We start from the raw sequence: 27,667 nt of genomic DNA on the forward strand, positions 1-27,667 counted from the left end.
TAATAGGGAAGTCCTATATCTTAAAATTAATTCATCAAGTTGATGAAAAAATTCATGGGCGTTCTACTGGGCCCTACTCACTTGTACACAACAACCGGTTAGAGGAAGAGCCAAGCAAGGGGGACAACGAGTAGGAGAAATGGAAGTTTGGGCTTTAGAAGGATTTGGTGTTGCTCATATTTTACAAGAGATACTTACTTATAAATCTGACCATCTTATAGCTCGCCAAGAAATACTTAATGCTATGATCTGGGGAAAAAGAATACCTAATCATGAGGATCCTCCAGAATCTTTTCGAGTGCTCGTTCGAGAACTACGATCTTTGGCTCTAGAACTGAATCATTACCTTGTATCTGAAAAGAACTTCCAGGTTAATAGGGAGGAAGTTTGATCGGAATAAATATAAATTCTTTTCTTATTTCTATTTTATGATTGACCAATATAAACATCAACAACTTCAAATTGGACTCGTTTCCCCTCAACAAATAAAGGCTTGGGCTAACAAAAACCTACCTAATGGAGAAGTCGTTGGCGAAGTCACAAGGCCCTCTACTTTTCATTATAAAACCGATAAACCAAAAAAATATGGATTGTTTTGCGAAAGAATCTTTGGACCCATAAAAAGCGGGATTTGCGCTTGTGGCAATTCTCGAGCGAGCGGAGCTGAAAATGAAGACGAAAGATTTTGCCAAAAATGCGGGGTAGAATTTGTGGATTCTCGGATACGAAGATATCAAATGGGATACATCAAACTCGCATGTCCCGTGACTCATGTGTGGTATTTGAAAGGTCTTCCTAGTTATATCGCGAATCTTTTAGATAAACCTCTTAAGAAGTTGGAGGGCCTAGTATACGGCGATTTCTCTTTTGCTAGGCCCAGCACTAAAAAACCCACTTTTTTACGATTACGAGGTTTATTCGAAGAGGAAATTTCATCCTGTAACCACAGCATTTCTCCCTTTTTTCTACCCCAGGCTTTGCAACATTTCGAAATCGGGAAATTGCGACAGGAGCAGGTGCTATTAGAGAACACTTAGCAGATTTGGATTTGCGAATTATTATAGAGAATTCTTTGGTCGAATGGAAGGAATTAGAAGACGAGGGGTATAGTGGAGATGAGTGGGAAGATAGAAAAAGACGAATAAGAAAAGTTTTGTTGATTAGACGCATGCAATTGGCGAAACATTTTATTCAAACAAATGTAGAACCAGAATGGATGGTTTTGTGCTTATTACCGGTTCTTCCTCCCGAATTGAGACCTATTGTTTATAGGTCTGGAGATAAAGTAGTGACTTCAGACATTAATGAACTTTATAAGAGAGTTATCCGTCGGAACAACAATCTTTCCTATCTATTAAAAAGAAGTGAATTAGCGCCAGCAGATTTAGTAATGTGCCAGGAAAAATTGGTACAAGAAGCCGTGGATACACTTCTTGATAGTGGGTCCCGCGGGCAACCGACGAGGGATGGTCACAATAAAGTATACAAATCACTTTCAGATGTAATTGAAGGTAAAGAGGGAAGGTTTCGCGAGACTCTGCTTGGGAAACGGGTCGATTACTCGGGGCGTTCTGTCATTGTTGTGGGTCCTTCGCTTTCATTACATCAATGTGGATTACCTCTAGAGATAGCAATAAAGCTTTTTCAGCTATTTGTAATTCGCGATTTAATCACGAAACGCGCCACTTCTAATGTAAGGATTGCTAAAAGGAAAATTGGGAAAAAGAACCCATTGTATGGGAAATACTTCAAGAAGTTATGCGGGGACATCCTGTACTGTTAAATAGAGCACCTACCCTGCATAGATTAGGCATACAGGCCTTTCAACCCACTTTAGTAGAGGGGCGTACTATTTCTTTACACCCATTAGTGTGTAAGGGTTTCAATGTAGACTTTGATGGAGATCAAATGGCTGTTCATCTACCTTTATCCTTGGAAGCTCAGGCAGAAGCCTGTTTACTTATGTTTTCTCATATGAATCTCTTATCTCCCGCTATTGGGGATCCTATTTGCGTACCAACCCAAGACATGCTTATCGGGCTTTATGTATTAACGATTGGAAAGCATCGAGGTATTTGCGCAAATAGATATAATAGTTGCAAAAACTACCCAAATCTAAAAGTAAATTACAATAATAATAATAATTCTAAATATAGGAAAGATAAAGAACCCCATTTTTGTAGTTCTTATGATGCACTGGGAGCTTATAGACAAAAACTAATCAGTTTAGATAGTCCCTTGTGGCTACAATGGAACCTGGATCAACGCGTCATTGGGTCAAGAGAAGTTCCGATTGAAGTTCAATATGAATCTTTGGGGACTTATCATGAGATTTATGCCCACTATCTAATAATGGGAAATAGAAAAAAAGAAATTCGTTCGATATACATTCGAACCACTCTTGGTCATATTTCTTTTTATAGAGAAATAGAGGAAGCCGTACAAGGATTTAGTCAGGCCTATTCATACACTACCTAAACAAGAAAGTTAGATTCGGCGATGCCCCTCCCCTTTCGGGGGGCATTCCGATTTCCCTAGTATCATCATTATTTGCCACGCGAATCCAGATTGAGATTGAGGCAAGTTAATTAAATTTTGAATCACTGACTCAGGCCCATTGTCGAATCCGACTCAGCCGAAAAGGGGGTACTTATGTATGGCGGAACGGGCCAATCTGGTCTTTCATAATAAAGAGATAGACGGAACTAGTATGAAACGACTTATTAGCAGATTAATAGATCATTTTGGGATGGGATATACATCCCATATACTGGATCAACTAAAAACTCTGGGCTTCCATCAAGCCACTACTACATCGATTTCGTTAGGAATCGAGGATCTTTTAACAATACCCTCTAAGGGATGGTTAGTCCAAGACGCGAAACAACAGAGTTTTCTTTTGGAGAAACACTATTATTATGGGGCTGTACACGCGGTAGAAAAATTACGCCAATCTGTTGAGATATGGTATGCGACAAGTGAATATTTGAAACAAGAAATGAATTCAAATTTTCGGATAACGGATCCTTCTAATCCAGTCTATCTAATGTCTTTTCCAGGAGCCAGAGGAAATGCATCTCAAGTACACCAATTAGTAGGTATGAGAGGATTAATGTCGGACCCTCAAGGACAAATGATTGATTTACCTATTCAAAGCAATTTACGCGAGGGACTTTCTTTGACAGAATATATAATTTCCTGCTATGGAGCCCGCAAAGGGGTTGTAGATACTGCTGTGCGAACAGCAGATGCTAGATATCTTACACGTAGACTTGTTGAAGTAGTTCAACATATTATTGTGCGTAGAAGAGATTGTGGTACTATCTGAGGTATTTCTGTAAGTCCTCAAAATGGGATGACGGAAAAACTTTTTGTCCAAACACTAATTGGTCGTGTATTAGCAGACGATATATATATGGTTCACGATGCATTGCCGCATGAAATCAAGATATTGGAATTGGATTAGTCAATCGATTCATAACTGCCTTTCGAGCACAACCATTTCGAGCACAACCAATATATATTAGAACCCCCTTTACTTGCCGAAGCACTTCTTGGATCTGTCAATTATGCTATGGCCGGAGTCCTACTCATAGTGATCTGGTCGAATTGGGAGAAGCCGTAGGTATTATTGCAGGTCAATCAATTGGGGAGCCAGGACTCAACTAACATTAAGAACTTTTCATACTGGCGGAGTATTCACAGGGGGTACTGCCGAGCTTGTACGATCCCCTTCGAATGGAAAAATAAAATTCAATGAGAATTTGGTTCACCCCACACATACCCGTCATGGGCAGCCTGCTTTTCTATGTTATATAGACTTGCATGTAACTATTCAGAGTCAAGATATTCTATATAGTGTGAATATTCCCTCAAAAAGCTTGATTCTAGTGCAAAATGATCAATATGTAAAATCCGAACAAGTAATTGCGGAGATTCGTGCTGGAACGCCCACTTTACATTTTAAAGAAAGGGTACAAAAGCATATTTATTCTGAATCAGACGGCGAAATGCACTGGAGTACTGATGTTTACCATGCGCCCGAATATCAATATGGTAATCTTCGCCGATTACCAAAAACAAGCCATTTATGGATATTGTCAGTAAGTATGTGCAGATCCAGTATAGCGTCTTTTTCACTCCACAAGGATCAAGATCAAATGAATACTTATGGTAAAAAAGATAGGGAAATTCTTGATTATTCAACGTCGGATCGAATCATGTCCAATGGCCATTGGAATTTTATCTATCCTTCTATTTTTCAAGATAATTCAGATTTGTTGGCGAAAAAGCGAAGAAATAGGTTCGTCATTCCATTACAATATCATCAAGAACAAGAGAAAGAACTAATATCCTGTTTTGGGATTTCGATTGAAATCCCCCTTATGGGTGTTTTACGTAGAAATACAATTTTTGCTTATTTTGACGATCCCCGATACAGAAAAGATAAAAAGGGTTCAGGAATTGTTAAATTTAGATATAGGACCCTAGAAGAAGAATATAGGACTCGAACGGAAGACTCAGAAGAGGAATATGAGACCCTAGAAGACGAATACAGGACCCGAGAGGACGAATATGAATATGAAACCCTAGAAGAATCTAAATATGGAATCCTAGAAGACGAATACGAATATGAAACCCTAGAAGACGAATATGGGAGCCCAGAAAACGAATATGGGAACCCAGAGAACTTTAGAGAAAGACTCAGAAGAGGAATATGGGAGCCCAGAGAGCAAATATAGGACCCAAGAGGACGAATATGGAACTCTAGAGGAAGACTCAGAAGACGAATATGGCAGCCCCGGGGAAAGCGCAGAGGAAAAATATGGTACTTTAGAGGAAGACTCAGAAGAAGATTCAGAGGACGAATACGAGAGCCCAGAGGAAGATTCCATCTTAAAAAAAGAGGGTTTGATTGAGCATCGAGGAACAAAAGAATTTAGTCTAAAATACCAAAAAGAAGTAGATCGGTTTTTTTTCATTCTTCAAGAACTTCATATCTTGCCGAGATCTTCATCCCTAAAGATACTTGACAATAGTATTATTGGAGTGGATACACAACTCACAAAAAATACAAGAAGTCGACTAGGCGGACTGGTCCGAGTGAAGAGAAAAAAAAGCCATACGGAACTCAAAATATTTTCCGGAGATATTCATTTTCCTGAAGAGGCGGACAAGATATTAGGTGGCTGTTTGATACCGCCAGAAAGACAAAAAAAAGATTCTAAGGAATCAAAAAAAGGAAAAATTGGGTCTATGTTCAACGGAAAAAAATTCTCAAGAGCAAGGAAAAGTATTTTGTTTCCGTTCGCCCTACAGTGGCATACGAAATGGACGAAGGAAGAAATTTAGCAACACTTTTCCCGCAGGATCTCTTGCAAGAAGAAAATAATCTCCAAATTCGACTTGTCAATTTTATTTCTCATGAAAATAGCAAGTTAACTCAAAGAATTTATCACACAAATAGTCAATTTGTTAGAACTTGCTTAGTAGTGAATTGGGAATAAGAAGAAAAAGAAAAGGCTGGTGCTTCCCTTGTTGAGGTAAGAGCAAATGATCTTATTCGCGATTTCCTATGAATTGAGTTAGTCAAGTCCACTATTTCGTATACACAAAAAAAGTATGGTAGGACAAGTGCAGGACCGATTCCCCATAATAGGTTAGATCGCGCCAATATCAATTCTTTTTATTCCAAGGCGAAGATTGAATCACTTAGCCAACATCCAGAAGCTATTGGCACTTTGTTGAATAGAAATAAAGAATACCACTCTTTGATGATTTTGTCAGCATCCAACTGTTGTCGAATTGGTTTATTCAAGAATTCAAAACATCCCAATGCGATAAAAGAATGGAATCCTAGAATTCCTATTCGAGAAATTTTTGGGCCCTTAGGTGCTATTGTAGCTAGTATATCGCATTTTTCTTCATCTTACTATTTACTAACGCATAATAAAATCCTGTTAAAAAATATTTGTTCGTTGACAATTTAAAACAAACCTTCCAAGTACTTCAAGAACTTAAATACTCTTTAATAGATGAAAATAAAAGGATTTCTAATTTCGATAGTAACATAATGTTGGATCCATTCCTTTTGAATTGTCACTTTGTCCATCATGATTCTTGGGAAGAGACATTGGCAATAATTCACCTTGGACAATTTATTTGTGAAAATGTATGTCTATTTAAATCGCACATAAAAAATCGGTCAAATTTTCATTGTAAATATGAATTCCTTTGTTATAAGAGCAGCTAAACCTTATTTGGCCACTACAGGAGCAACTGTTAATGGTCATTATGGAGAAATCCTTTACAAGGGAGATAGGTTAGTTACGTTTATATATGAAAAATCGAGATCTAGTGACATAACACAGGTCTTCCAAAAGTGGAACAAATCTTTGAAGCGCGTTCAATTGATTCATTATCCCCGAATCTCGAAAGGAGAATTGAGGATTGGAATGAGCGTATACCAAGAATTCTTGGGGTCCCTTGGGGATTCTTGATTCGAGCTGAGCTAACCATAGCCCAAAGTCGTATCTCTTTGGTTAATAAAATCCAAAAGGTTTATCGATCCCAAGGGGTACAGATCCATAATAGACATATAGAGATTATTATACGCCAAGTAACATCAAAAGTGTGGGTTTCCGAAGATGGAATGTCTAATGTTTTTTCGCCTGGGGAATTAATCGGACTATTGCGAGCAGAACGAGCAGGACTAGCTTTGGATGAATCGATCTATTATTGGGCAATCTTATTGGGAATAACAAGGGCTTCCCTAAATACCCAAAGTTTCATATCTGAAGCAATTTTTCAAGAAACTGCTCGAGTTTTAGCAAAAGCTGCCCTACGAGGTCGCATTGATTGGTTGAAAGGCTTGAAAGAAAACGTAGTTCTGGGGGGGATTATACCTGTTGGTACCGGATTCCAAAAATTTGTGCATCGTTCCCCACAAGACAAGAACCTTTATTTCAAAATAAAAAAAATCTATTCGCGTCGGAAATGAGAGATTTTTGGTTTCTCCATACAGAATTAGTTTCTTCAGATTCTGACGTAACAAACAATTTTTATGAGACATAAGAACCCCCATTTAACATTTAACCCTATATCATTTAAGGATACATAAAAAATATTTTATTTCAAGCTATTTCGGATCTTTCTTAATCTTCAAAAAGAACTAAATTCCGTAATGGAATGGTAGGATTAAAAAAAAGGAAGTGTGGAAAAAATGACAAGAAGATATTGGAACATTAATTCGAAAGAGATGATAGAAGCAGGAGTTCATTTTGGTCATGGTATTAAGAAATGGAATCCTAAAATGGCCCCTTACATTTCGGCAAAGCGTAAAGGTACTCATATTATAAATCTCGCTAGAACGGCTCGTTTTTTATCAGAAGCTTGTGATTTAGTTTTTGATGCAGCAAGTCAGGGAAAAAGTTTCTTAATTGTTGGTACCAAAAAAAGAGCAACAGATTTAGTAGCATCAGCTGCAATAAGGGCTCGTTGTCATTATGTTAATAAAAAGTGGTTCAGTGGTATGTTAACGAATTGGTCGATTACGAAAACTAGACTTTCTCAATTTAGAGACTTAAGAGCAGAAGAAAAAATGGGAAAATTCCACCATCTCACAAAAAGAGATGTGGCAATCTTGAAGAGAAAATTATCTACCTTGCAAAGGTATCTCGGCGGGATCAAATATATGACGAGATTGCCAGACATTGTGATCGTCCTTGATCAGCAAAAAGAGTATATAGCTCTTCGGGAATGTGCCATTTTGGGGATTCCTACTATTTCTTTAGTCGATACAAATTGTGACCCGGATCTCGCGAATATATCGATTCCAGCCAACGATGACACTATGACTTCAATTCGATTGATTCTTAACAAATTAGTATTTTCAATTTGTGAGGGCCGTTCTCTCTATATAAGAAATCGTTGATTAAGAATATATAGTGAATTCTTGGGCAACTGCGTAAATTTATGGAATCACTTACTTTACTATATCTTTTTTTTTTGCATAGAATTTTTTTTGCATAGAAAAAAGAAGGGGAATATTGATATATATTAGAGGGTATTGATATATATTATGATCTGATGTGCTTTCTTGGTATCCTAAATATAAGATTAATACTTCAAGTCGCTGAGTTGAGAAAGAGATGGTTGAATCAAAAGAATTCCTTTTTTGAAGTTCAATTTTTATCAGAGGACAATATGAATATTATACCTTGTTCCATTAAAACACTCAAGGGGTTATACGATATATCGGGTGTAGAAGTAGGCCAACACTTCTATTGGCAAATAGGAGGTTTCCAAATTCATGCCCAAGTACTCATCACTTCTTGGGTCGTAATTACTATCTTGCTAGGTTCAGTTGTCATAGCTGTTCGGAATCCACAAACCATCCCGACCGACGGTCAGAATTTTTTTGAATATGTCCTTGAGTTTATTCGAGACTTGAGCAAAACTCAGATTGGAGAAGAATATGGTCCCTGGGTTCCCTTTATTGGAACTATGTTCCTTTTTATTTTTGTTTCGATTTGGTCGGGTGCTCTTTTACCTTGGAAAATTATAGAGTTACCCCATGGGGAATTAGCAGCGCCCACGAATGATATAAATACTACTGTTGCTTTAGCTTTACTCACGTCAGCGGCATATTTTTATGCTGGTCTTAGCAAAAAAGGATTGAGCTATTTCGAGAAATATATTAAACCAACTCCAATCCTTTTACCAATTAACATCCTAGAAGATTTCACAAAACCATTATCACTTAGCTTTCGACTTTTCGGGAATATATTGGCGGATGTTAATTGGTAAAAGGATTGGAGTTGGTTTAATATATTTCTCGAAATAGCTCAATCCTTTTTTGCTAAGACCAGCATAAAAATATGCCGCTGACGTGAGTAAAGCTAAAGCAACAGTAGTATTTATATCATTCGTGGGCGCTGCTAATTCCCCATGGGGTAACTCTATAATTTTCCAAGGTAAAAGAGCACCCGACCAATTCGAAACAAAAATAAAAAGGAACATAGTTCCAATAAAGGGAACCCAGGGACCATATTCTTCTCCAATCTGAGTTTTGCTCAAGTCTCGAATAAACTCAAGGACATATTCAAAAAAATTCTGACCGTCGGTCGGGATGGTTTGTGGATTCCGAACAGCTATGACAACTGAACCTAGCAAGATAGTAATTACGACCCAAGAAGTGATGAGTACTTGGGCATGAATTTGGGAACCTCCTATTTGCCAATAGAAGTGTTGGCCTACTTCTACACCCGATATATCGTATAACCCCTTGAGTGTTTTAATGGAACAAGGTATAATATTCATATTGTCCTCTGATAAAAATTGAACTTCAAAAAAGGAATTCTTTTGATTCAACCATCTCTTTCTCAACTCAGCAACTTGAAGTATTAATCTTATATTTAGGATACCAAGAAAGCACATCAGATCATAATATATATCAATACCCTCTAATATATATCAATATTCCCCTTCTTTTTTCTATGCAAAAAAAATTCTATGCAAAAAAAAAAGATATAGTAAAGTAAGTGATTCCATAAATTTACGCAGTTGCCCAAGAATTCACTATATATTCTTAATCAACGATTACTTATATAGAGAGAACGGCCCTCACAAATTGAAAATACTAATTTGTTAAGAATCAATCGAATTGAAGTCATAGTGTCATCGTTGGCTGGAATCGATATATTCGCGAGATCCGGGTCACAATTTGTATCGACTAAAGAAATAGTAGGAATCCCCAAAATGGCACATTCCCGAAGAGCTATATACTCTTTTTGCTGATCAAGGACGATCACAATGTCTGGCAATCTCGTCATATATTTGATCCCGCCGAGATACCTTTGCAAGGTAGATAATTTTCTCTTCAAGATTGCCACATCTCTTTTTGGGAGATGGTGGAATTTTCCCATTTTTTCTTCTGCTCTTAAGTCTCTAAATTGAGAAAGTCTAGTTTTCGTAATCGACCAATTCGTTAACATACCACTGAACCACTTTTTATTAACATAATGACAAGAAGATATTGGAACATTAATTTGAAAGAGATGATAGAAGCAGGAGTTCATTTTGGTCATGGTATTAAGAAATGGAATCCTAAAATGGCCCCTTACATTTCGGCAAAGCGTAAAGGTACTCATATTATAAATCTCGCTAGAACGGCTCGTTTTTTATCAGAAGCTTGTGATTTAGTTTTTGATGCAGCAAGTCAGGGAAAAAGTTTCTTAATTGTTGGTACCAAAAAAAGAGCAACAGATTTAGTAGCATCAGCTGCAATAAGGGCTCGTTGTCATTATGTTAATAAAAAGTGGTTCAGTGGTATGTTAACGAATTGGTCGATTACGAAAACTAGACTTTCTCAATTTAGAGACTTAAGAGCAGAAGAAAAAATGGGAAAATTCCACCATCTCCCAAAAAGAGATGTGGCAATCTTGAAGAGAAAATTATCTACCTTGCAAAGGTATCTCGGCGGGATCAAATATATGACGAGATTGCCAGACAATGTGATCGTCCTTGATCAGCAAAAAGAGTATATAGCTCTTCGGGAATGTGCCATTTTGGGGATTCCTACTATTTCTTTAGTCGATACAAATTGTGACCCGGATCTCGCGAATATATCGATTCCAGCCAACGATGACACTATGACTTCAATTCGATTGATTCTTAACAAATTAGTATTTTCAATTTGTGAGGGCTGTTCTTTCTATATAAGAAATCGTTGATTAAGAATATATAGTGAATTCTTGGGCAACTGCGTAAATTTATGGAATCACTTACTTTACTATATCTTTTTTTGCATAGAAAAAAGAAGGGGAATATTGATATATATTAGAGGGTATTGATATATATTATGATCTGATGTGCTTTCTTGGTATCCTAAATATAAGATTAATACTTCAAGTTGCTGAGTTGAGAAAGAGATGGTTGAATCAAAAGAATTCCTTTTTTGAAGTTCAATTTTTATCAGAGGACAATATGAATATTATACCTTGTTCCATTAAAACACTCAAGGGGTTATACGATATATCGAGTGTAGAAGTAGGCTAACACTTCTATTGGCAAATAGGAGGTTTCCAAATTCATGCCCAAGTACTCATCACTTCTTGGGTCGTAATTACTATCTTGCTAGGTTCAGTTGTCATAGCTGTTCGGAATCCACAAACCATCCCGACCGACGGTCAGAATTTTTTTGAATATGTCCTTGAGTTTATTCGAGACTTGAGCAAAACTCAGATTGGAGAAGAATATGGTCCCTGGGTTCCCTTTATTGGAACTATGTTCCTTTTTATTTTTGTTTCGAATTGCTCGGGTGCTCTTTTACCTTGGAAAATTATAGAGTTACCCCATGGGGAATTAGTAGCGCCCACGAATGATATAAATACTACTGTTGCTTTAGCTTTACTCACGTCAGCGGCATATTTTTATGCTGGTCTTAGCAAAAAAGGATTGAGCTATTTCGAGAAGTATATTAAACCAACTCCAATCCTTTTACCAATTAACATCCTAGAAGATTTCACAAAACCATTATCGCTTAGCTTTCGACTTTTCAGGAATATATTGGCGGATGAATTAGTCGTTGTTGTTCTTGTTTCTTTAGTCCCCTTAGTAATCCCTATACCGGTCATGTTTCTTGGATTATTTACAAGCATTATTCAAGCTCTTATTTTTGCAACATTAGCCGCAGCCTATATAGGTGAATCCATGGAGGGTCATCATTGAATTGACTCTTTTTGGAAATAGTATTTTTTTTGCAGCTTAGCTCAATTCATGCATGGTTCCAGATAATCTGCTTGGTTGCAAAAAATAGTTAGAAATGCGTATGAATATATAGCCTAGAGTTGTAGGAGAGAGAATAGAAGACTATATTATGGAATTTTCAAAGTATATATGCATTAAGGAGGGTGGAGTCAGGCTAGATCTATACTATAATATCCTTAATGTCTATAAGTGGAGTCCTCTTTTATGCAGGTTTCCACTTTAAGCAATGAGTTTAGAATCCGATTCAATAGAAAATGAGAAAATATGCAAACAAAAAAGAAGAAACAAATGTATATATATAGGATATTATATTATATATTCCTAGGTTAGATTCATTATCTAATCCGATATATGGATATGGAATTCCCTTCTATGTAGTTCGGACAATTCACATTATCATTTCAATTTGATTTCAATTTGTACTTTTTAGTTACTTTACTTCTCCCCAATAGAGCTTAGCAGTAAGAATTTATTAGTTGATTGTATCCTTAACCATTTCTTTTTTTTGACACGAGGAACTACTCACCATGAATCCACTAATTGCTGCTGCTTCTGTTATTGCTGCTGGATTGGCCGTAGGGCTTGCTTCTATTGGACCTGGAGTTGGTCAAGGTACTGCTGCAGGACAAGCTGTAGAAGGTATTGCGAGACAGCCAGAAGCAGAAGGTAAAATACGAGGTACTTTATTGCTTAGTCTAGCTTTTATGGAAGCTTTAACAATTTATGGACTAGTTGTGGCACTAGCGCTTTTATTTGCGAACCCTTTTGTTTAATCTTAAAAAAAATCTTTCGATTAGATACTTTTTTCTTTTTTTAGTAAATTGGTATTTGCTTCCGCAATTCCAATTATATCAATACTTTATTTCATTTACTCCTATTTATTACTCCTGGAATTATCTATTTATCGGGACAGATAATACCCCATTCTAGGAAGGGCTGAGTTGAGTATTATTAATTTAGAAGATATGCTCACCTTCTTATTTCCCGTCCTTAGTTTAGGAAAGTGGAAAGTTTTTTCCTTTTATCTTAGGAATTTTGGGAACAGAACATTTCAACAAAGGAAGTCTTTCACCGGTCAAACAAGACGTAAGACTTAATCTAAAAGAAATTACTAGATTTAATCTATTTGCATTAAAAAACCGATCAAAAAAGGGCGAGCGAAGTAAGTGATTGAAAAACTTTGTTCTTTGTTCGTCCTATCTATAAGAGGAGAGCATATGAAAAATGTAACCCATTCTTTCGTTTTTTTAGCTCACTGGCCATCCGCTGGCAGTTTCGGGCTTAATACCGATATTTTAGCAACAAATCTAATAAATCTAACTGTAGTGGTTGGTGTTTTGATTTTTTTTTTGGAAAGGGAGTGTGTGCGAGTTGTCTATTTCAAGAATAGATTGGATCTATCCGGCTGCACTTTATAATATTTTTTAGTATTTTTCGGATAAATAAGAAAAGGGTGCACGATCTCGACGAATTACTTCTGAATAAATTCAGAAATCATATGGAAGAACCATAGCATTTCGCGACTCATTGGTAAATCAACTTTGATTCTCTATAAACCAAGAATGTGAGACCATTAACATGGTTAAAGCTAAACTGCTTGAAGTCCAGGCAAAAAAAGGTACTCTTTCTACAACTATATTAGTATTAGTACCGAATTTAAACGGGAAATAGCTAATGTAAAATTTATCTGATATAGAACACTCATATTGGTAAAATGGTTTGAACTATTTACTAGAAAAAAAAGGGGGCACCCTGCCCTTTTTTAACCAATGCCGAATCGACGACCTATGTATAAAAAAGAGAAATTTTTTGGATTTGAAGAAAAAAAGAATTCTATTAATTTTCATTTTCCATTTATTTAGTTAGTTTTTCTTAATGAAATTGAAATTATTAACTAGAGGGCAAATAAAAATAAACAACTTTGCTGACCATGATATATTTTTATCTAGGAGGAAGAGTCCTCTTAATATTTATCTAGTCTTATATAGGTTTCGGTATATTGAAATATAAACATAAAAAAGAAGATAGAGGATAGGCTCATTACTTAAAAAAAGATATGGAAATAGCTATAGAAAAAAAAGGAGCGTGAGAGCCAAATGAATCGAAAGATTCATGTTTGGTTCGGGAAGAGATCATAAAAGTTGTAAACTTACAAAATAATCTACTTTCATTAAAAGATTTATTAGATAATCGAAAACAGAGGATCTTGAGTACTATTTGAAATTGAGAAGAATTGCGTAGAGGGACCATTGAGCAACTCGAAAAAGCTCGGATTCGATTACAGAAAGTCGAACTAGAAGCGGATGAGTATCGAATGAATGGATACTCTGAGATAGAACGAGAAAAAGCAAATTTGATTAATGCTACTTCTATTAGTTTGGAACAATTGGAAAAGTCTAAAAACGAAACCCTTTATTTTGAAAAACAAAGGGCAATGAATCAGGTCCGACAGCGGGTTTTCCAACAGGCCGTACAAGGAGCTCTAGGAACTCTGAATAGTTGTTTGAATACCGAGTTACATTTCCGTACGATTCGTGCTAATATTGGCATTCTCGGGTCCCTGGAATGAAAGAGATAATTAAACTAATTAGGCCTTGAACTTCTACTTTCGTTTAGAATTTAGGCATTATTTTTCCCCTTGCTTCCGAAAAAAGAGTCAAGAAACACTAATGGCAACCCTTCGAGTCGACGAAATTCATAAAATTCTCCGCGAACATATTGAACAATATAATAGGAAAGTAGGGATTGAGAATATAGGTCGCGTAGTTCAAGTGGGGGATGGGATTGCTCGTATTATAGGTCTTGGTGAAATAATGTCAGGTGAATTAATCAAATTTGCAGAAGGTACTAGGGGTATTGCTCTGAATTTGGAATCCAAAAATGTTGGGATTGTATTAATGGGCGATGGGTTGATGATACAAGAGGGAAGTTTTGTAAAAGCAACAGGAAGAATTGCTCAGATACCCGTGAGTGAGGCTTACTTGGGTCGTGTTGTAAATGCTCTGGCTAAACCTATTGATGGGAAAGGCAAAATTATAGCTTCCCAATCTCGCTTAATTGAATCTCCTGCTCCAAGTATAATTTCCAGGTGTTCCGTATACGAACCTCTTCCAACAGGGCTTATTGCTATCGATTCGATGATCCCTATAGGGCGCGGTCAGCGAGAGTTAATTATTGGGGACAGACAGACTGGCAAAATAGCAGTAGCCACAGATACAATTCTCAATCAAAAAGGGCAAGGTGTAATATGTGTTTATGTAGCTATCGGTCAAAGAGCATCCTCCGTAGCTCAAGTAGTAACTACTTTCCATGAGGAGGGGGCTATGGAATACACTATTGTAGTAGCTGAAATGGCGGATTCACCTGCTACATTACAATACCTCGCTCCTTATACGGGAGCAGCCCTGGCTGAGTATTTTATGTACCGCGAACGGCATACTTTAATAATTTATGATGATCTCTCCAAACAGGCACAAGCTTATCGCCAAATGTCCCTTCTATTAAGAAGACCTCCCGGCCGTGAGGCTTATCCAAGGGATGTTTTTTATTTGCATTCACGCCTTTTAGAAAGAGCCGCTAAATTAAATTCTCTTTTAGGCGAAGGAAGTATGACCACTTTACCAATAGTTGAGACTCAATCTGGAGACGTTTCCGCCTATATTCCTACTAATGTAATCTCCATTACAGATGGACAAATATTCTTATCTGCGGATCTATTCAATGCCGGAATTCGATCCGCTATTAATGTGGGTATTTCTGTTTCCAGAGTAGGATCCGCGGCTCAAATTAAACCCATGAAACAAGTAGCTAGCAAATCAAAATTGGAACTAGCGCAATTCGCAGAGTTACAAGCCTTTGCACAATTCGCCTCTGCTCTCGATAAAACAAGTCAGAATCAATTGGCAAGGGGTCAACGATTAAGGGAATTGCTTAAACAATCCCAGGCAAATCCTCTCCCAGTGGAAGAGCAGATAGCTACTATTTATACCGGAACAAGAGGATATCTTGATTCATTAGAAATTGAACAGGTAAATAAATTTCTGGATGAGTTACGTAAACATCTAAAAGATACTAAACCTCAATTCCAAGAAATTATATCTTCTAGCAAGACATTCACCAAGCAAGCGGAAATCCTTTTGAAGGAAGCTATTCAGGAACAGCTGGAACGGTTTTCTCTTCAGTAACAAATAAATTTTGCATGTCTACTCTTGTTAGTAGAATAGGAATCGTTGAGAAATCTTTTTCATTTGAATCATGCAAAAAAGTTTTCTTTGTTTTTATTTTAGTATAGTTATTTAAAGAATAGATAGAAATAAGATTGCGTCCAATAGGATTTGAACCTATACCAAAGGTTTAGAAGACCTCTGTCCTATCCATTAGACAATGGACGCTTTTCTTTCATATTTTATTCTTTCTTTTATTTTTTGCTTCTTCTGAGAAAAAACTGTTAGACCAAAACTCTTTTAGGAAATCAAAAAATCTAGATACAAATGCATGATATATATATATATTATATCATGCATATATCATAAAGAAGGAGTATGGAGCCGGTAGTGGGAATCGAACCCGCAACCCCAAGGTTATGAGCCTTATGAGCTACCAAACTGCTCTATACTCTTAAACTAAAGAGGGGTAACTAGTGGATAAAAGAGGGTTGGATACGCCCCTCTACCAATATCTATACAAATAGAATAGTCCATTTATACAGAATGGTAAAGAGGGCTCCTCTATGATTATCAATTCCAGAAATCCATACAAATACGAAAGGGTATTTTATCCTTACCAACTGGATCTTGTTGCACCCGGTAACAAACACTCATAAACAATTTCTCGAAGTACGTGTCCGGATAGCCCAAAATGTCGATAGTTAGCTCTAGGTCTTCCGGTCAAAAAACAACGTCGATGAAGGCGTGTAGGTGCACTATTACGCGGTAGGGATTGCAATTTTTCTCACATTTTCGTTTTTTCACTCAAACTCAAGGGAGAAACTTTGCTTCTTATATTTTTTTTAAAGATTAATGAATCAAATGATATTTCTGTTCTAATTTCTGCCGCTTCTTCTCCCTCTGAATCAAACTTTTTTTTTGCCATAATGTGTCGTTGCTATTATTACCAAGTATACGGTTCTAATCCTAGATGGAAAAATAAATATAAAAAGAAATCTAAAAAGGCAGATCCTCCCTCTCTATCAAGAGTAACGAACTAGGTGCTGATACAGTACAAAAAAACAAACTAAATTAACCAAACTTGCCTGATGTTGAGGCAATCAAGAAAGCTGCATAAGTGAATATATAACCCACGGAAAAGTGAGCTAATCCAACCAATCTTGCTTGCACACTGGAAAGAGCCACGGGCTTATCTCTCCAGCGAATTAAATTAGCTAAAGGTGTGCGTTCATGAGCCCATGCTAAAGTCTCAATTAATTCCTGCCAATACCCCCGCCAGGAAATTAAGAACATAAATCCAGTAGCCCAAACAAGATGTCCAAATAAGAACATCCACGCCCATGCCGATAAACTATTCATCCCAAAAGGATTATATCCATTGATAAGTTCTGAAGAGTTTAACCATAGGTAATCTCTTAACCATCCCATCAAATAAGTGGAGGATTCATTAAATTGTGAAACGTTGCCCTGCCATAATGCGATATGTTTCCAATGCCAATAAAAAGTAACCCACCCAATGGTATTTAACATCCAGAAAATTGCCAAATAAAATGTGTCCCAAGCAGAAATATCACAAGTACCGCCGCGCCCTGGGCCGTCACAAGGAAAACTATATCCAAAATCCTTTTTATCTGGCATTAATTTGGAACCGCGTGCATCTAAAGCGCCCTTTACTAAAATCAATGTAGTTGTATGCAAACCTAGAGCAATAGCATGATGAACCAAGAAATCCCCAGGTCCTATTGTTAAGAAAAGCGAATTACTATTCTCATTAACAGCATTCAACCATCCGGGAAACCATAGGCTTCGACCCGCATTGAAAGCGGGGCCATTCGTTGAAGATAAGAGTATATCGAACCCATATGTCGTCTTGCCATGAGCAGATTGTATCCATTGGGCAAATATAGGTTCGATCAAGATTTGCTTTTCTGGAGTACCAAAAGCAAGCATGACGTCGTTATGAACATAAAGGCCCAAGGTATGGAATCCTAGAAAGAGGCTAGCCCAACTTAAATGAGATATGATAGCATCTTTATGGTCTAACATTCTTGCCAATACATTATCCTCATTCTGTTCCGGATTGTAATCCCTAATGAAAAAATAGCTCCATGAGCAAAAGCCCCTGTCATGATGAACCCTGCAATATATTGGTGATGAGTATATAAAGCAGCTTGAGTAGTAAAGTCTTGTGCTATGAATGCATAAGGAGGTAAAGAGTAGATATGTTGAGCTACTAAGGAAGTAATAACCCCTAAAGAAGCTAGAGCAAGACCTAACTGAAAATGAATCGAATTGTTGATTGTGTCATAAAGGCCCTTATGCCCACGCCCTAATCGACCCCCCGGAGGAGTATGCGCTTCTAAAAGATCTTTAATACTGTGCCCAATTCCGAAGTTAGTTCGATACATGTGACCGGCAATGAGAAAAATAAATGCAATAGCTAAATGATGGTGAGCCATATCGGTCAGCCACAAACTTTGCGTTTGTGGATGGAATCCCCCAAGAAGAGTTAGAATGGCAGTTCCCGCTCCTTGAGCGGTACCAAATAAATGATTACTCGAATCAGGGTTTTGGCCATAAAGATTCCATTGACCTGTCAAAAGGGGTCCCAACCCCTGGGGATAGGGTAATACATCTAAGAAATTATTCCATCGAATGTACTCCCCCCTGGATGCGGGAATAGCAACATGAACTAAATGTCCTGTCCAAGCCAAAGAACTTACCCCGAAAAGTCCTGACAAATGATGATTGAGACGAGATTCCGCGTTTTTGAACCACGAAAGGCTTGGTTTCCATTTGGGTTGTAGATGTAACCAACCCGCTATTAAGGACAGCATAGAAAGAAATAATAGAAAAAGAGCTCCAGTATAAAGATCCTCATTGGTGCGTAATCCTATTGTATACCACCACTGATAAACTCCAGAATAAGCAATATTCACTGGACCAGCAGCACCTCCTCGAGTAAAGGCTTCCACAGCGGGTTGACCAAAATGAGGATCCCAAATCGCATGAGCAATAGGTCTTACATGTAAAGGATCCTGTATCCATGATTCAAAATTTCCTTGCCAAGCTACATGAAACAGATTTCCGGACGTCCATAGAAAGATTATTGCTAATTGCCCAAAGTGAGAAGTGAAAATGTTCTGATAAAGACGTTCTTCAGTAATATCATCATGACTTTCAAAATCATGTGCGGTAGCAATACCAAACCAAATACGACGAGTAGTGGGGTCCTGAGCTAAGCCTTGGCTAAACCTGGGAAATCTTAATTCCATAATGCCTTTCAAATCCTCCTAGCCACTATCCTACTGCAATAATTCTCGCTAAGAAGAATGCCCATGTCGTGGCAATTCCACCCAGAAGGTAATGGGTTACTCCTACAGCGCGTCCTTGTATAATGCTCAAGGCTCTAGGCTGAGTAGCAGGAGCAACTTTTAATTTGTTATGAGCCCAAATGATAGATTCAATGAGTTCTTGCCAATAACCACGGACGCTGAATAAAAACATTAAACTGAAGGCCCAGACAAAATGAGCACCTAAGAAAAAAAGACCATATGCAGATAATGAAGAACCATAAGACTGAATGACTTGCGATGCCTGTGCCCACAAGAAATCTCGAAGCCACCCATTAATCGTAAAGGAACTCTGTGCAAAGTTTCCCCCTGTAATATGAGTTACCACCCCTTGATCACTTATAGTACCCCAAACACCCGACTGCATTTTCCAATTGAAATGGAAAATGACTACCGAAATTGCATTGTACATCCAGAATAAACCTAAGAAAACATGATCCCAGGCGAATACTTGACATGTTCCCCCTCGGCCAGGCCCATCGCAAGGAAAGCGAAAACCTTGATTTGCTTTATCGGGTATCAAACGGGAACTCCGAGCAAATAAAACACCTTTCAAAAGTATTAATACAGTCACATGTATGGTAAATGCATGAATGTGATGGACTAAAAAAATCTGCGGTTCCTAATGGAATAGGTAACAAAGCCACTTTGCCACCTACTGCTACTAACTCGCCGCCTCCCCACGTTAAGCTAGTACTTGTTGTTGCACCAGGAGCTGTTACGCCAGGCGCAGTAGCATGGATATTTTGTACCCATTGAGCAAAGATAGGTTGTAATTGTATGGCAGTATCCGAAAACATATCTTGTGGACGGCCTAAAGCACTCATGGTATCATTATGAATGTACAAGCCAAAACTGTGAAAACCTAGAAATATACATACCCAGTTAAGGTGGGATATGATTGCATCGCGGTGTCTAAGGACGCGATCTAATAGATCATTGTATCGAGTAGTTGGATCATAGTCTCTTACCATAAAAATTGCTGCATGTGCAGCAGCACCGACTATTAGAAATCCGCCAATCCACATGTGGTGTTTGAACAAGGAAAGTTGTGTACCATAGTCAGTAGCTAGGTATGGATAGGGAGGCATAGAATACATATGATGAGCTACAACAATGGTTGTAGAGCCTAGCATAGCTAGGTTAAGAGATAATTGAGCATGCCATGACGTTGTTAAGATTTCATAAAGACCCTTATGGCCTTGTCCTGTAAATGGGCCCTTGTGAGCCTCCAAAATATCTTTAAGTCCATGGCCAATACCCCAATTGGTCCTATACATATGACCTGCGATTAGGAAAAGAATAGCAATAGCTAAATGATGGTGCGCAATATCAGTCAGCCAGAGACCACCGGTTACTGGATCTAGTCCTCCGCGAAAAGTCAGAAATTCTGCGTATTTGGACCAATTTAAAGTGAAAAAAAGGGTTGCTCCTTCGGCAAAACTAGGATAAAGTTGAGCCAAAAGGTCCCGATTCAAGATAAATTCATGAGGAAGTGGTATCTCTTTAGGATCCACCCCAGCGTCAAGAAATTGGTTAATTGGTAAAGATACATGAATTTGGTGCCCCGCCCAAGAAAGAGACCCAAGTCCTAATAATTCCGCTAAGTGGTGATTCAACATGGATTCTACATCTTGGAACCAGGCCAATTTGGGTGCGACTTTGTGATAATGGAACCAACCAGCAAAAAGCATTAACGCTGCAAAAATCAATGCACCAATTGCAGTACAATAGAGTTGTAATTCACTAGTTATTCCAGACGCTCGCCAAAGCTAAAAAAACCAGAGGTTATTTGGATTCCTCGGAAACCCCCGCCTACATCACCATTCAATATTTCTTGCCCTACTATAGGCCAAACTACCTGAGCACTGGGTCCAATGTGAGTAGGATCACTTAGCCATGCTTCATAATTGGAAAAACGGGCGCCATGAAAGTACATGCCACTCAACCAAAGAAAGATAATGGAAAGTTGCCCGAAATGAGCACTAAAGACTTTTCGAGAAATCTCCTCCAAATCACCAGTATGACTATCGAAATCGTGAGCATCAGCATGTAGATTCCAGATCCAAGTGGTAGTATCAGGGCCCTTAGCTAGTGTTCTTGAGAAATGGCCGGGTCTGGCCCATTCCTCAAAAGATGTTTTTATAGGATCCCTATCCACAACAATTTTTACTTCTGGTTCCGGCGAACGAATAATTATTAAGTCCTCCTCTTTCCGGACAAGACATACAAAGAGACCCGCCAACTGTCTTTTTAGTGAATCTTTGAAAGATATAGATTTTGAAAGATAGATTTTGAAAGATAGATATTGTGATTAGTTCTTTTCTTTACTATCTACCATCCTTCTATTTTTTTTAGTTATTCACTGGAGCAATTATATATTGAAGTCAATCCGAGGCAAGTGTTTGGGTCTATTATGACATAAAGATTAGGTGCCTAACGGACATTGTTTATCTTGAAAAACAAATATTTCTCGACGTAAGAAAAAAATCTTTTTTATTTTTAATTTAAGAAACTAGTGTATTTTTTTTGAGGGCATAAGCTCCTATCTATATCTACTTTCCTTGAGCATAATATAGGGTTTTTTATTTGATTCTAAATTCCAAGATAACTCATTAGAATTATTAATAAGATGGTCCTAATATATTAGCAATATTTAGATTGCCCCCCTCTTTTTATTTAGTTTATTACTTCTATTCTAGACCCTATCCCTATGGTTTATTCTTATGAAATATCATATAAAATAGAAGGTATAAGAAATGGATATAATGAAATTCTTGATTCGATCTTACGACCTAATTTATTTGATTAATGGATCAACAACCAAACCACCCATTTTATGAAAAAGAAGGAGCATGGTCTTATTCAAATTCAAAGAGCTTCGTAATCTTCAACCAGTTCTGTGCTTCAATATAATTTCCCGGAGTAAGCGCTATAGCTTGTTTCCAATATTCAGCAGCTTGATCAAACCAAGCTTCCGCAATTTCCGAATCACCCTGTAGAATGGCCTATTCTCCTCGGTCGGAATAGGAAGTTCCTTCCCATAGAACCGTACTTGAGAGTTTCCTACCTCATACGGCTCAGAAATTGCTATCTGAATTTCCCCTATCTTAACTGAATTCGATTTATCAAAAATCGATCCAATTTGTTCTTGGGTTAAGCAGAAGAAATTAATTACCTAAGTTTCAAACCCTAATTTTTATCAATAATCAGTTTGATCTTTTTTCCCACCTTCAGAAGAATGAAGCATAGATAGATATAGAGCCTTCGTTCAAATTTTCTGAAAGGTAACTATCCCGTTTTCATATATGAAATCTCTATAGAATCCTTGAAAAAGACTTTTTTCCATAAGAAAGAAAAAAGAACTTACTATCTTTGGGATCTGATACTACACCGCTGCTTAATCCCTTAGTGGATCGGCTCTATTACATAAGCGGATTCCTAAATTTTGCCCCATATCATGGGATAAGTAAGCAGTTTTTTTTAGTTGTATCGACCCAGTCGCTCACTAATTGATCTTTACGGTGCTTTCTCTATCAATTGAGAAACTTTATCCATAGAGTAGTAGTATAGGCCATACTTTCTTTGTTTTTTGATTCTCGTGAAGTGTCCTTCCTTCCTACAGCTGATAGGGAAAAATCGTTGTTTTTATGATCCCTATGTAGAAAGCCCTTTTTTCTAGTATTTACTAGAAAATTTGATCCTCTCTTTTTTTCTTTCTATAGTGGAGATAGTCGCACGTAATGACAGATCACGGCCATATTATTAAAAGCTTGCGGTAAGAAGGGGTTTCGTTCTAGTGCCCGGAAATAATATTCCAAAGCCTTTGTATGCTCTCCATTGCTTGTGTGTATAAGGCCTATCTTATAGAGTATATAACTTCGATCATAGGGATCGATTTCTAGTCGCGTAGCTTCCTAATAATTTTGCAAAGCTTCCGCATAATTTCCTTCGGATTGAGCCAACATCCGTTACGGTCGTTCATTCTATTAAAAAAATCTCCGTTCCAAAACCGTACATGAGGTTTTCATCTCATACGGCTCCTCCCTTCTGTACATAATAGTACTAAGCGAAATAATCTATAGAATCAAAATAGAATTAGTCCCGTCTCATTATGAACCGAAAGGGGCTGGTATTTTTCCAAGAAATCTCTAGCCAACCTTCCCACAAGAGGTTTTTCTTAACACCAATGAATTCTATTAATGCTAAAGGAAAACGGTAGCTCCAATAATTTCTTTGTTCTCAACGCCTCCTATTTAGAGGAATTAGCTACTTCAACAATCTTTGATGGTTATAGGGGTATCCAAAGTACAAACCTGATGGTTGTTTGTTATCCCAACCATTCTTCCTAGCCCTGATACCGATCAGGAAAGGGGTAATTTCTAACAAAGTTTTTCTCTTGTTGATTCCTATTTCTAGGTGTAGTGCTTTTCTCCCCTATGCTGCCTATGGATACTAATAGAGTAGGATTGGCCTGTAATCCATACCATACCATATCCTGTAGGTGTAACCTTTCGCTCAATACTCAAATCTAGAATTGAAGTATCTGAAGCCGCATCAATCGAGGATACACGACGGAAGGAATTGTTAGTTCGCCTCACCTTCCCGAAGCGTGGGTTTGTTTGCTTTACAAATTTGGTTCTCTCTATGCCAACCCCCTCTCTTTTTCGTAAGACTGAGGTATAGGTAGGGCTAAAAAAGCAAAAAAAGAGTCAAATCGCACCATCTCTATAATAAGTAAATGCCTTTTTTTCTCGTGAGGTTGTCGGAATTATTCGCAATAAAATATTGGCTACAATTGAGGAGGTCTTATCAATGAAATTTCCATTTACACGGGATCTAGGCATAATTCCCAACCCATTCTATATAGAATTGTTTTCATTCCTTCACAAAATAACATAAAAACAAACACATTCGATTCTTATAATTATAAATAGATTGATCCATATGCTCTACTCTAAATCCATATGCTTTAAATGGATAAGAGAGATAGAGATATGGATTTTCCGCTCAGCTCAAATTGTATCTTTTTCCTTCTGCTTGGACACGAAGAGATATGAAATATTTGACTAAGACTGGATTTCATTCCACTTTGCTATTTCTGAACAACAACTTATGTTATCAACTATTTCGTGTTTTCAAAGTTATTAATTGTCTCATACCCTATTTTTGATTTCGATAGTATGGTGTAGCGTATCTTATGCAAACGGAATTCTAAGGTTTCTTTATTTTATTATGCAATAAGAAGAATTCTTCCATTTTCTTTTTCTTTAGTTGCGGGAAAACCCAAATTAAAACTTTTATTTTATCGCGAGCGCAATTTCTAGTAAAAAATCATGTATCCTTCCACTTAGATCAAAAGGAATTTTTCCAATAAAACTATGGAACCCCCGAGTGGTTGCGGTTGTACCTGTACTGCAGGAATAAGAAAACTCGCTATTCACTCAGTTTATTTTCCATAATAAGTTATGTAGGAGAGATGGCCGAGCGGTTCAAGGCGTAGCATTGGAACTGCTATGTAGACTTTTGTCTACCGAGGGTTCGAATCCCTCTCTTTCCGTTTTTCTTAATTCATCAACGTTAAGGATCACAATGTATCAAATCAAATAACAATTTTTTCCAGCAATAATATCTTATATTATCTTATTTTGATTTAATAGAAATTAGAAATTCTCTATAGCAAATTACTGTGGTATGTAAAATACACATAGAGGAAAAAATAAAAAAGGATCCTAATCCTAGGGTTAATCAATTTTAGCTAGTTGATGGGAAAATACAAATTAATGGTAATGGTCTTAGGGCGATTTAGTTCGGGGAAAGGGGAAGGGGAAGAAAATTCTATGAACCTTTCCTTTTTTCGTTAAGTTCAAGTCTGACGAGAGTAATATTCTACAACTAACAACTCATTTATTTTGAGACCGACCCACTTCCTATCTAGGATTTTATTTACTAGTCCTTTATATTCCAATGTGTCAATCGCCAAATGCTTTGGCAATTTCCCCGGGTCCGATGAAGCAATATAATTTTGAACCAGACCTTTTGATCTTTGGTTATCTTTCGTAGTAATAATATCTCGGGGTTTGCAATGAAAACTTGGTATATTGACTATACGACCATTAACTAAAATATGTCTATGGTTGACTAATTGGCGGGCCCCAGGAATGGTTGAAGCCATACCCAATCGAAAAAGGATATTATCCAAACGCATTTCAAGTAATTGTAGTAAAACCTGGCCTGTTGACCTTTTTGCTTTTCCAGCGATATGTACATAACTACGTAATTGTCGTTCTGTCAGACCATAATGAAAACACAATTTCTGTTTTTCTTGAAGACGAATATGATATTGCTCCTTTTTCCCAGAATTGAATTTTTTTTAAGATTACTTCCGGATTTAGGTGTTTTTCTAGTGAGTCCTGGTAAAGCTCCCAAACGGCGTATTTTTTTTAAACGAGGTCCTCGATAACGGGACATGAAGACTACTTTTTTATTTTATTGAAATTTCATTTTACACAATTAATTTCATTGTATTTACATTATAGAATACATCGAAAGTAAAACTGAATTAAACTACAGGATAAACAGAGTAAAATCAACTAAAGTACCCAAAAATGGAATTTCATCAAAATCTTTATTTTTTGTATATATATTATTTATTTTATTGTTTTGTATCTAGCAAAATTGTAAGGTAAAAAACATAAAAGATCCTGGATTCTCCATTTAATTCAGAAAAAAAGAGATTATTGTTCATAGAACATCGATAGAGAAAAAAAAGGCGACTATCGGATTTGAACCGATGACCCTCGCATTACAAATGTGATGCTCTAACCTCTGAGCTAAGTGGGCTTACATAACGGAAATAGTGTAACAAATAGAAATAGGTATAGTATAGGAAATCCGTAAAATCTCAGATATTAGTTATTAATCTTAGCTATTAACTAGTTCTAAATTTGAAGTTATACTTATAAAAATAAAAAAATACTAAAACTTCTTAAAGATAAAGTTAGCTTGATATGCTTAACTATAGGATATTAAAAAATAAAATTATAGAATTTATTGGTATTTTCATTTGATCATTATAGACTTTATTATTTGTTAATAATTTGAGGATTAATATTTCACTAAGGGGAACATAGAGTTAGAGTAAATAAAATTGCTAATTCTGATTAGAAAAAAAGAATAACTATCAAGTGTTATAGTATAATTTTGAATACTATAAAAAAGTAAGACGGGAGGTGGGGGAGATAAAAACTTTTGGATATATTGATTCGGATTGAATTGCAAATACATCAAGGATAGAATCAATTCAATTCTGAATTGCAATAAGCAAGCGAGGTCTCTCAAATAGAGTCGAACTGAACTGCTACACTACGTTGAGTGATGAACTCAATGATTCAAAAAAAACTAAGAGATGGATGAAATTACACAAGGAATCCTGGTCTCAAAGAAGAGGGAAATGGGGATATGGCGAAATCGGTAGACGCTACGGACTTGATTGTATTGAGCCTTGGTATGGAAACCTGCTAAGTGGTAACTTCCAAATTCAGAGAAACCCTGGAATTAAAAAAGGGCAATCCTGAGCCAAATCCGTGTTTTGAGAAAACAAGGGGTTCTGGAACTAGAATACAAAGGAAAAGGATAGGTGCAGAGACTCAATGGAAGCTGTTCTAACGAATCGAGTTAATTACGTTGTGTTGTTAGTGGAATTCCTTCTAATTCTAAATTAGAGAAAGAGGGGTTTTATACCTTATACATTTAATAAACACGTATAGATACTGACATAGCAAACGATTAATCACAGAACTCATATTATATTATAATTATAATATAGGTTCTTTATCTTTTTTAAAAATGAAATTAGAAATGATAATGATTATGAAATAAAAACTCATATCATAATTTCTTTTTCATTATTGTGAATCCACTCCAATTGGATATTGAATAATCAAATTCTTCAATTCAAATTCAAAGTTTTCGAGATCTTTAAAAAAGTGGATTAATCGGACGAGGACAAAGAGAGAGTCCCATTCTACATGTCAATACTGACAAGAATGAAATTTCTAGTAAAAGGAAAATCCGTCGACTTTATAAGTTGCGAGGGTTCAAGTCCCTCTATCCCCAAATCCTCTTTTATTCCCTAACTATACTATATTATTATTATTTATCCTCTTTTTTTCTTTTTATCAATGCAATGGGTTTAAGATTCATTAGCTTTCTCATTCTACTCTTTCACAAAGGAATGCGAAGAGAACTCAATGGATCTTATCCTATTCATTGAATAGATTTCTTTTTTATTAGAGTATCGGCAAGAAATCTTGGTTATTCACTCTATTTTTAAGTTTTATTTAAGTAAACCATGCACAATGCATAGGACTACCCCCC

The 27,667-nt window shown here is 36.9% G+C and overlaps 2 protein-coding genes, 2 non-coding genes and 4 pseudogenes across 4 annotated transcripts; 5 read left to right on the top strand and 3 right to left on the bottom strand.

The window, feature by feature from the left end:
• The first annotated feature begins 2,656 nt into the window (after positions 1-2,656).
• LOC123181324 (DNA-directed RNA polymerase subunit beta''-like) lies at positions 2,657-7,074 on the top strand (annotated as a pseudogene).
• A 167-nt stretch (positions 7,075-7,241) lies between these two features.
• On the top strand, positions 7,242-11,730 carry LOC123181325 (ATP synthase subunit a, chloroplastic-like; annotated as a pseudogene).
• LOC123181326 (ATP synthase subunit a, chloroplastic-like) lies at positions 8,116-9,008 on the top strand. The gene has a single exon (XM_044593583.1). The coding sequence runs from the start codon at positions 8,206-8,208 to the stop codon at positions 8,806-8,808; it is 603 nt and encodes a 200-aa protein (XP_044449518.1). The 5' UTR covers positions 8,116-8,205; the 3' UTR covers positions 8,809-9,008.
• A 2,540-nt stretch (positions 11,731-14,270) lies between the features above and the next one.
• LOC123181327 (ATP synthase subunit alpha, chloroplastic-like) lies at positions 14,271-16,056 on the top strand. Its single transcript, XM_044593584.1, has one exon. It carries the CDS (start codon positions 14,439-14,441, stop codon positions 15,951-15,953), a length of 1,515 nt encoding a protein of 504 aa, XP_044449519.1. The 5' UTR covers positions 14,271-14,438; the 3' UTR covers positions 15,954-16,056.
• Positions 16,057-16,088: 32 nt separating this feature from the next.
• Positions 16,089-16,160, bottom strand: TRNAR-UCU (transfer RNA arginine (anticodon UCU)). The gene has a single exon. It is a non-coding gene; the product is annotated as a tRNA-Arg (tRNA).
• Positions 16,161-16,302: 142 nt separating this feature from the next.
• On the bottom strand, positions 16,303-19,409 carry LOC123181328 (photosystem I P700 chlorophyll a apoprotein A2-like; annotated as a pseudogene).
• Positions 19,410-21,955: 2,546 nt separating this feature from the next.
• On the bottom strand, positions 21,956-24,241 carry LOC123181329 (photosystem I assembly protein Ycf3-like; annotated as a pseudogene).
• Positions 24,242-24,761: 520 nt separating this feature from the next.
• TRNAS-GGA (transfer RNA serine (anticodon GGA)) lies at positions 24,762-24,848 on the top strand. The gene has a single exon. It is a non-coding gene; the product is annotated as a tRNA-Ser (tRNA).
• The last annotated feature ends 2,819 nt before the right edge of the window (positions 24,849-27,667 follow it).

The sequence above is a fragment of the Triticum aestivum genome, chromosome 1D, assembly GCF_018294505.1.
Source record: "Triticum aestivum cultivar Chinese Spring chromosome 1D, IWGSC CS RefSeq v2.1, whole genome shotgun sequence".
NCBI classification, from domain to species: domain Eukaryota; kingdom Viridiplantae; phylum Streptophyta; class Magnoliopsida; order Poales; family Poaceae; genus Triticum; species Triticum aestivum.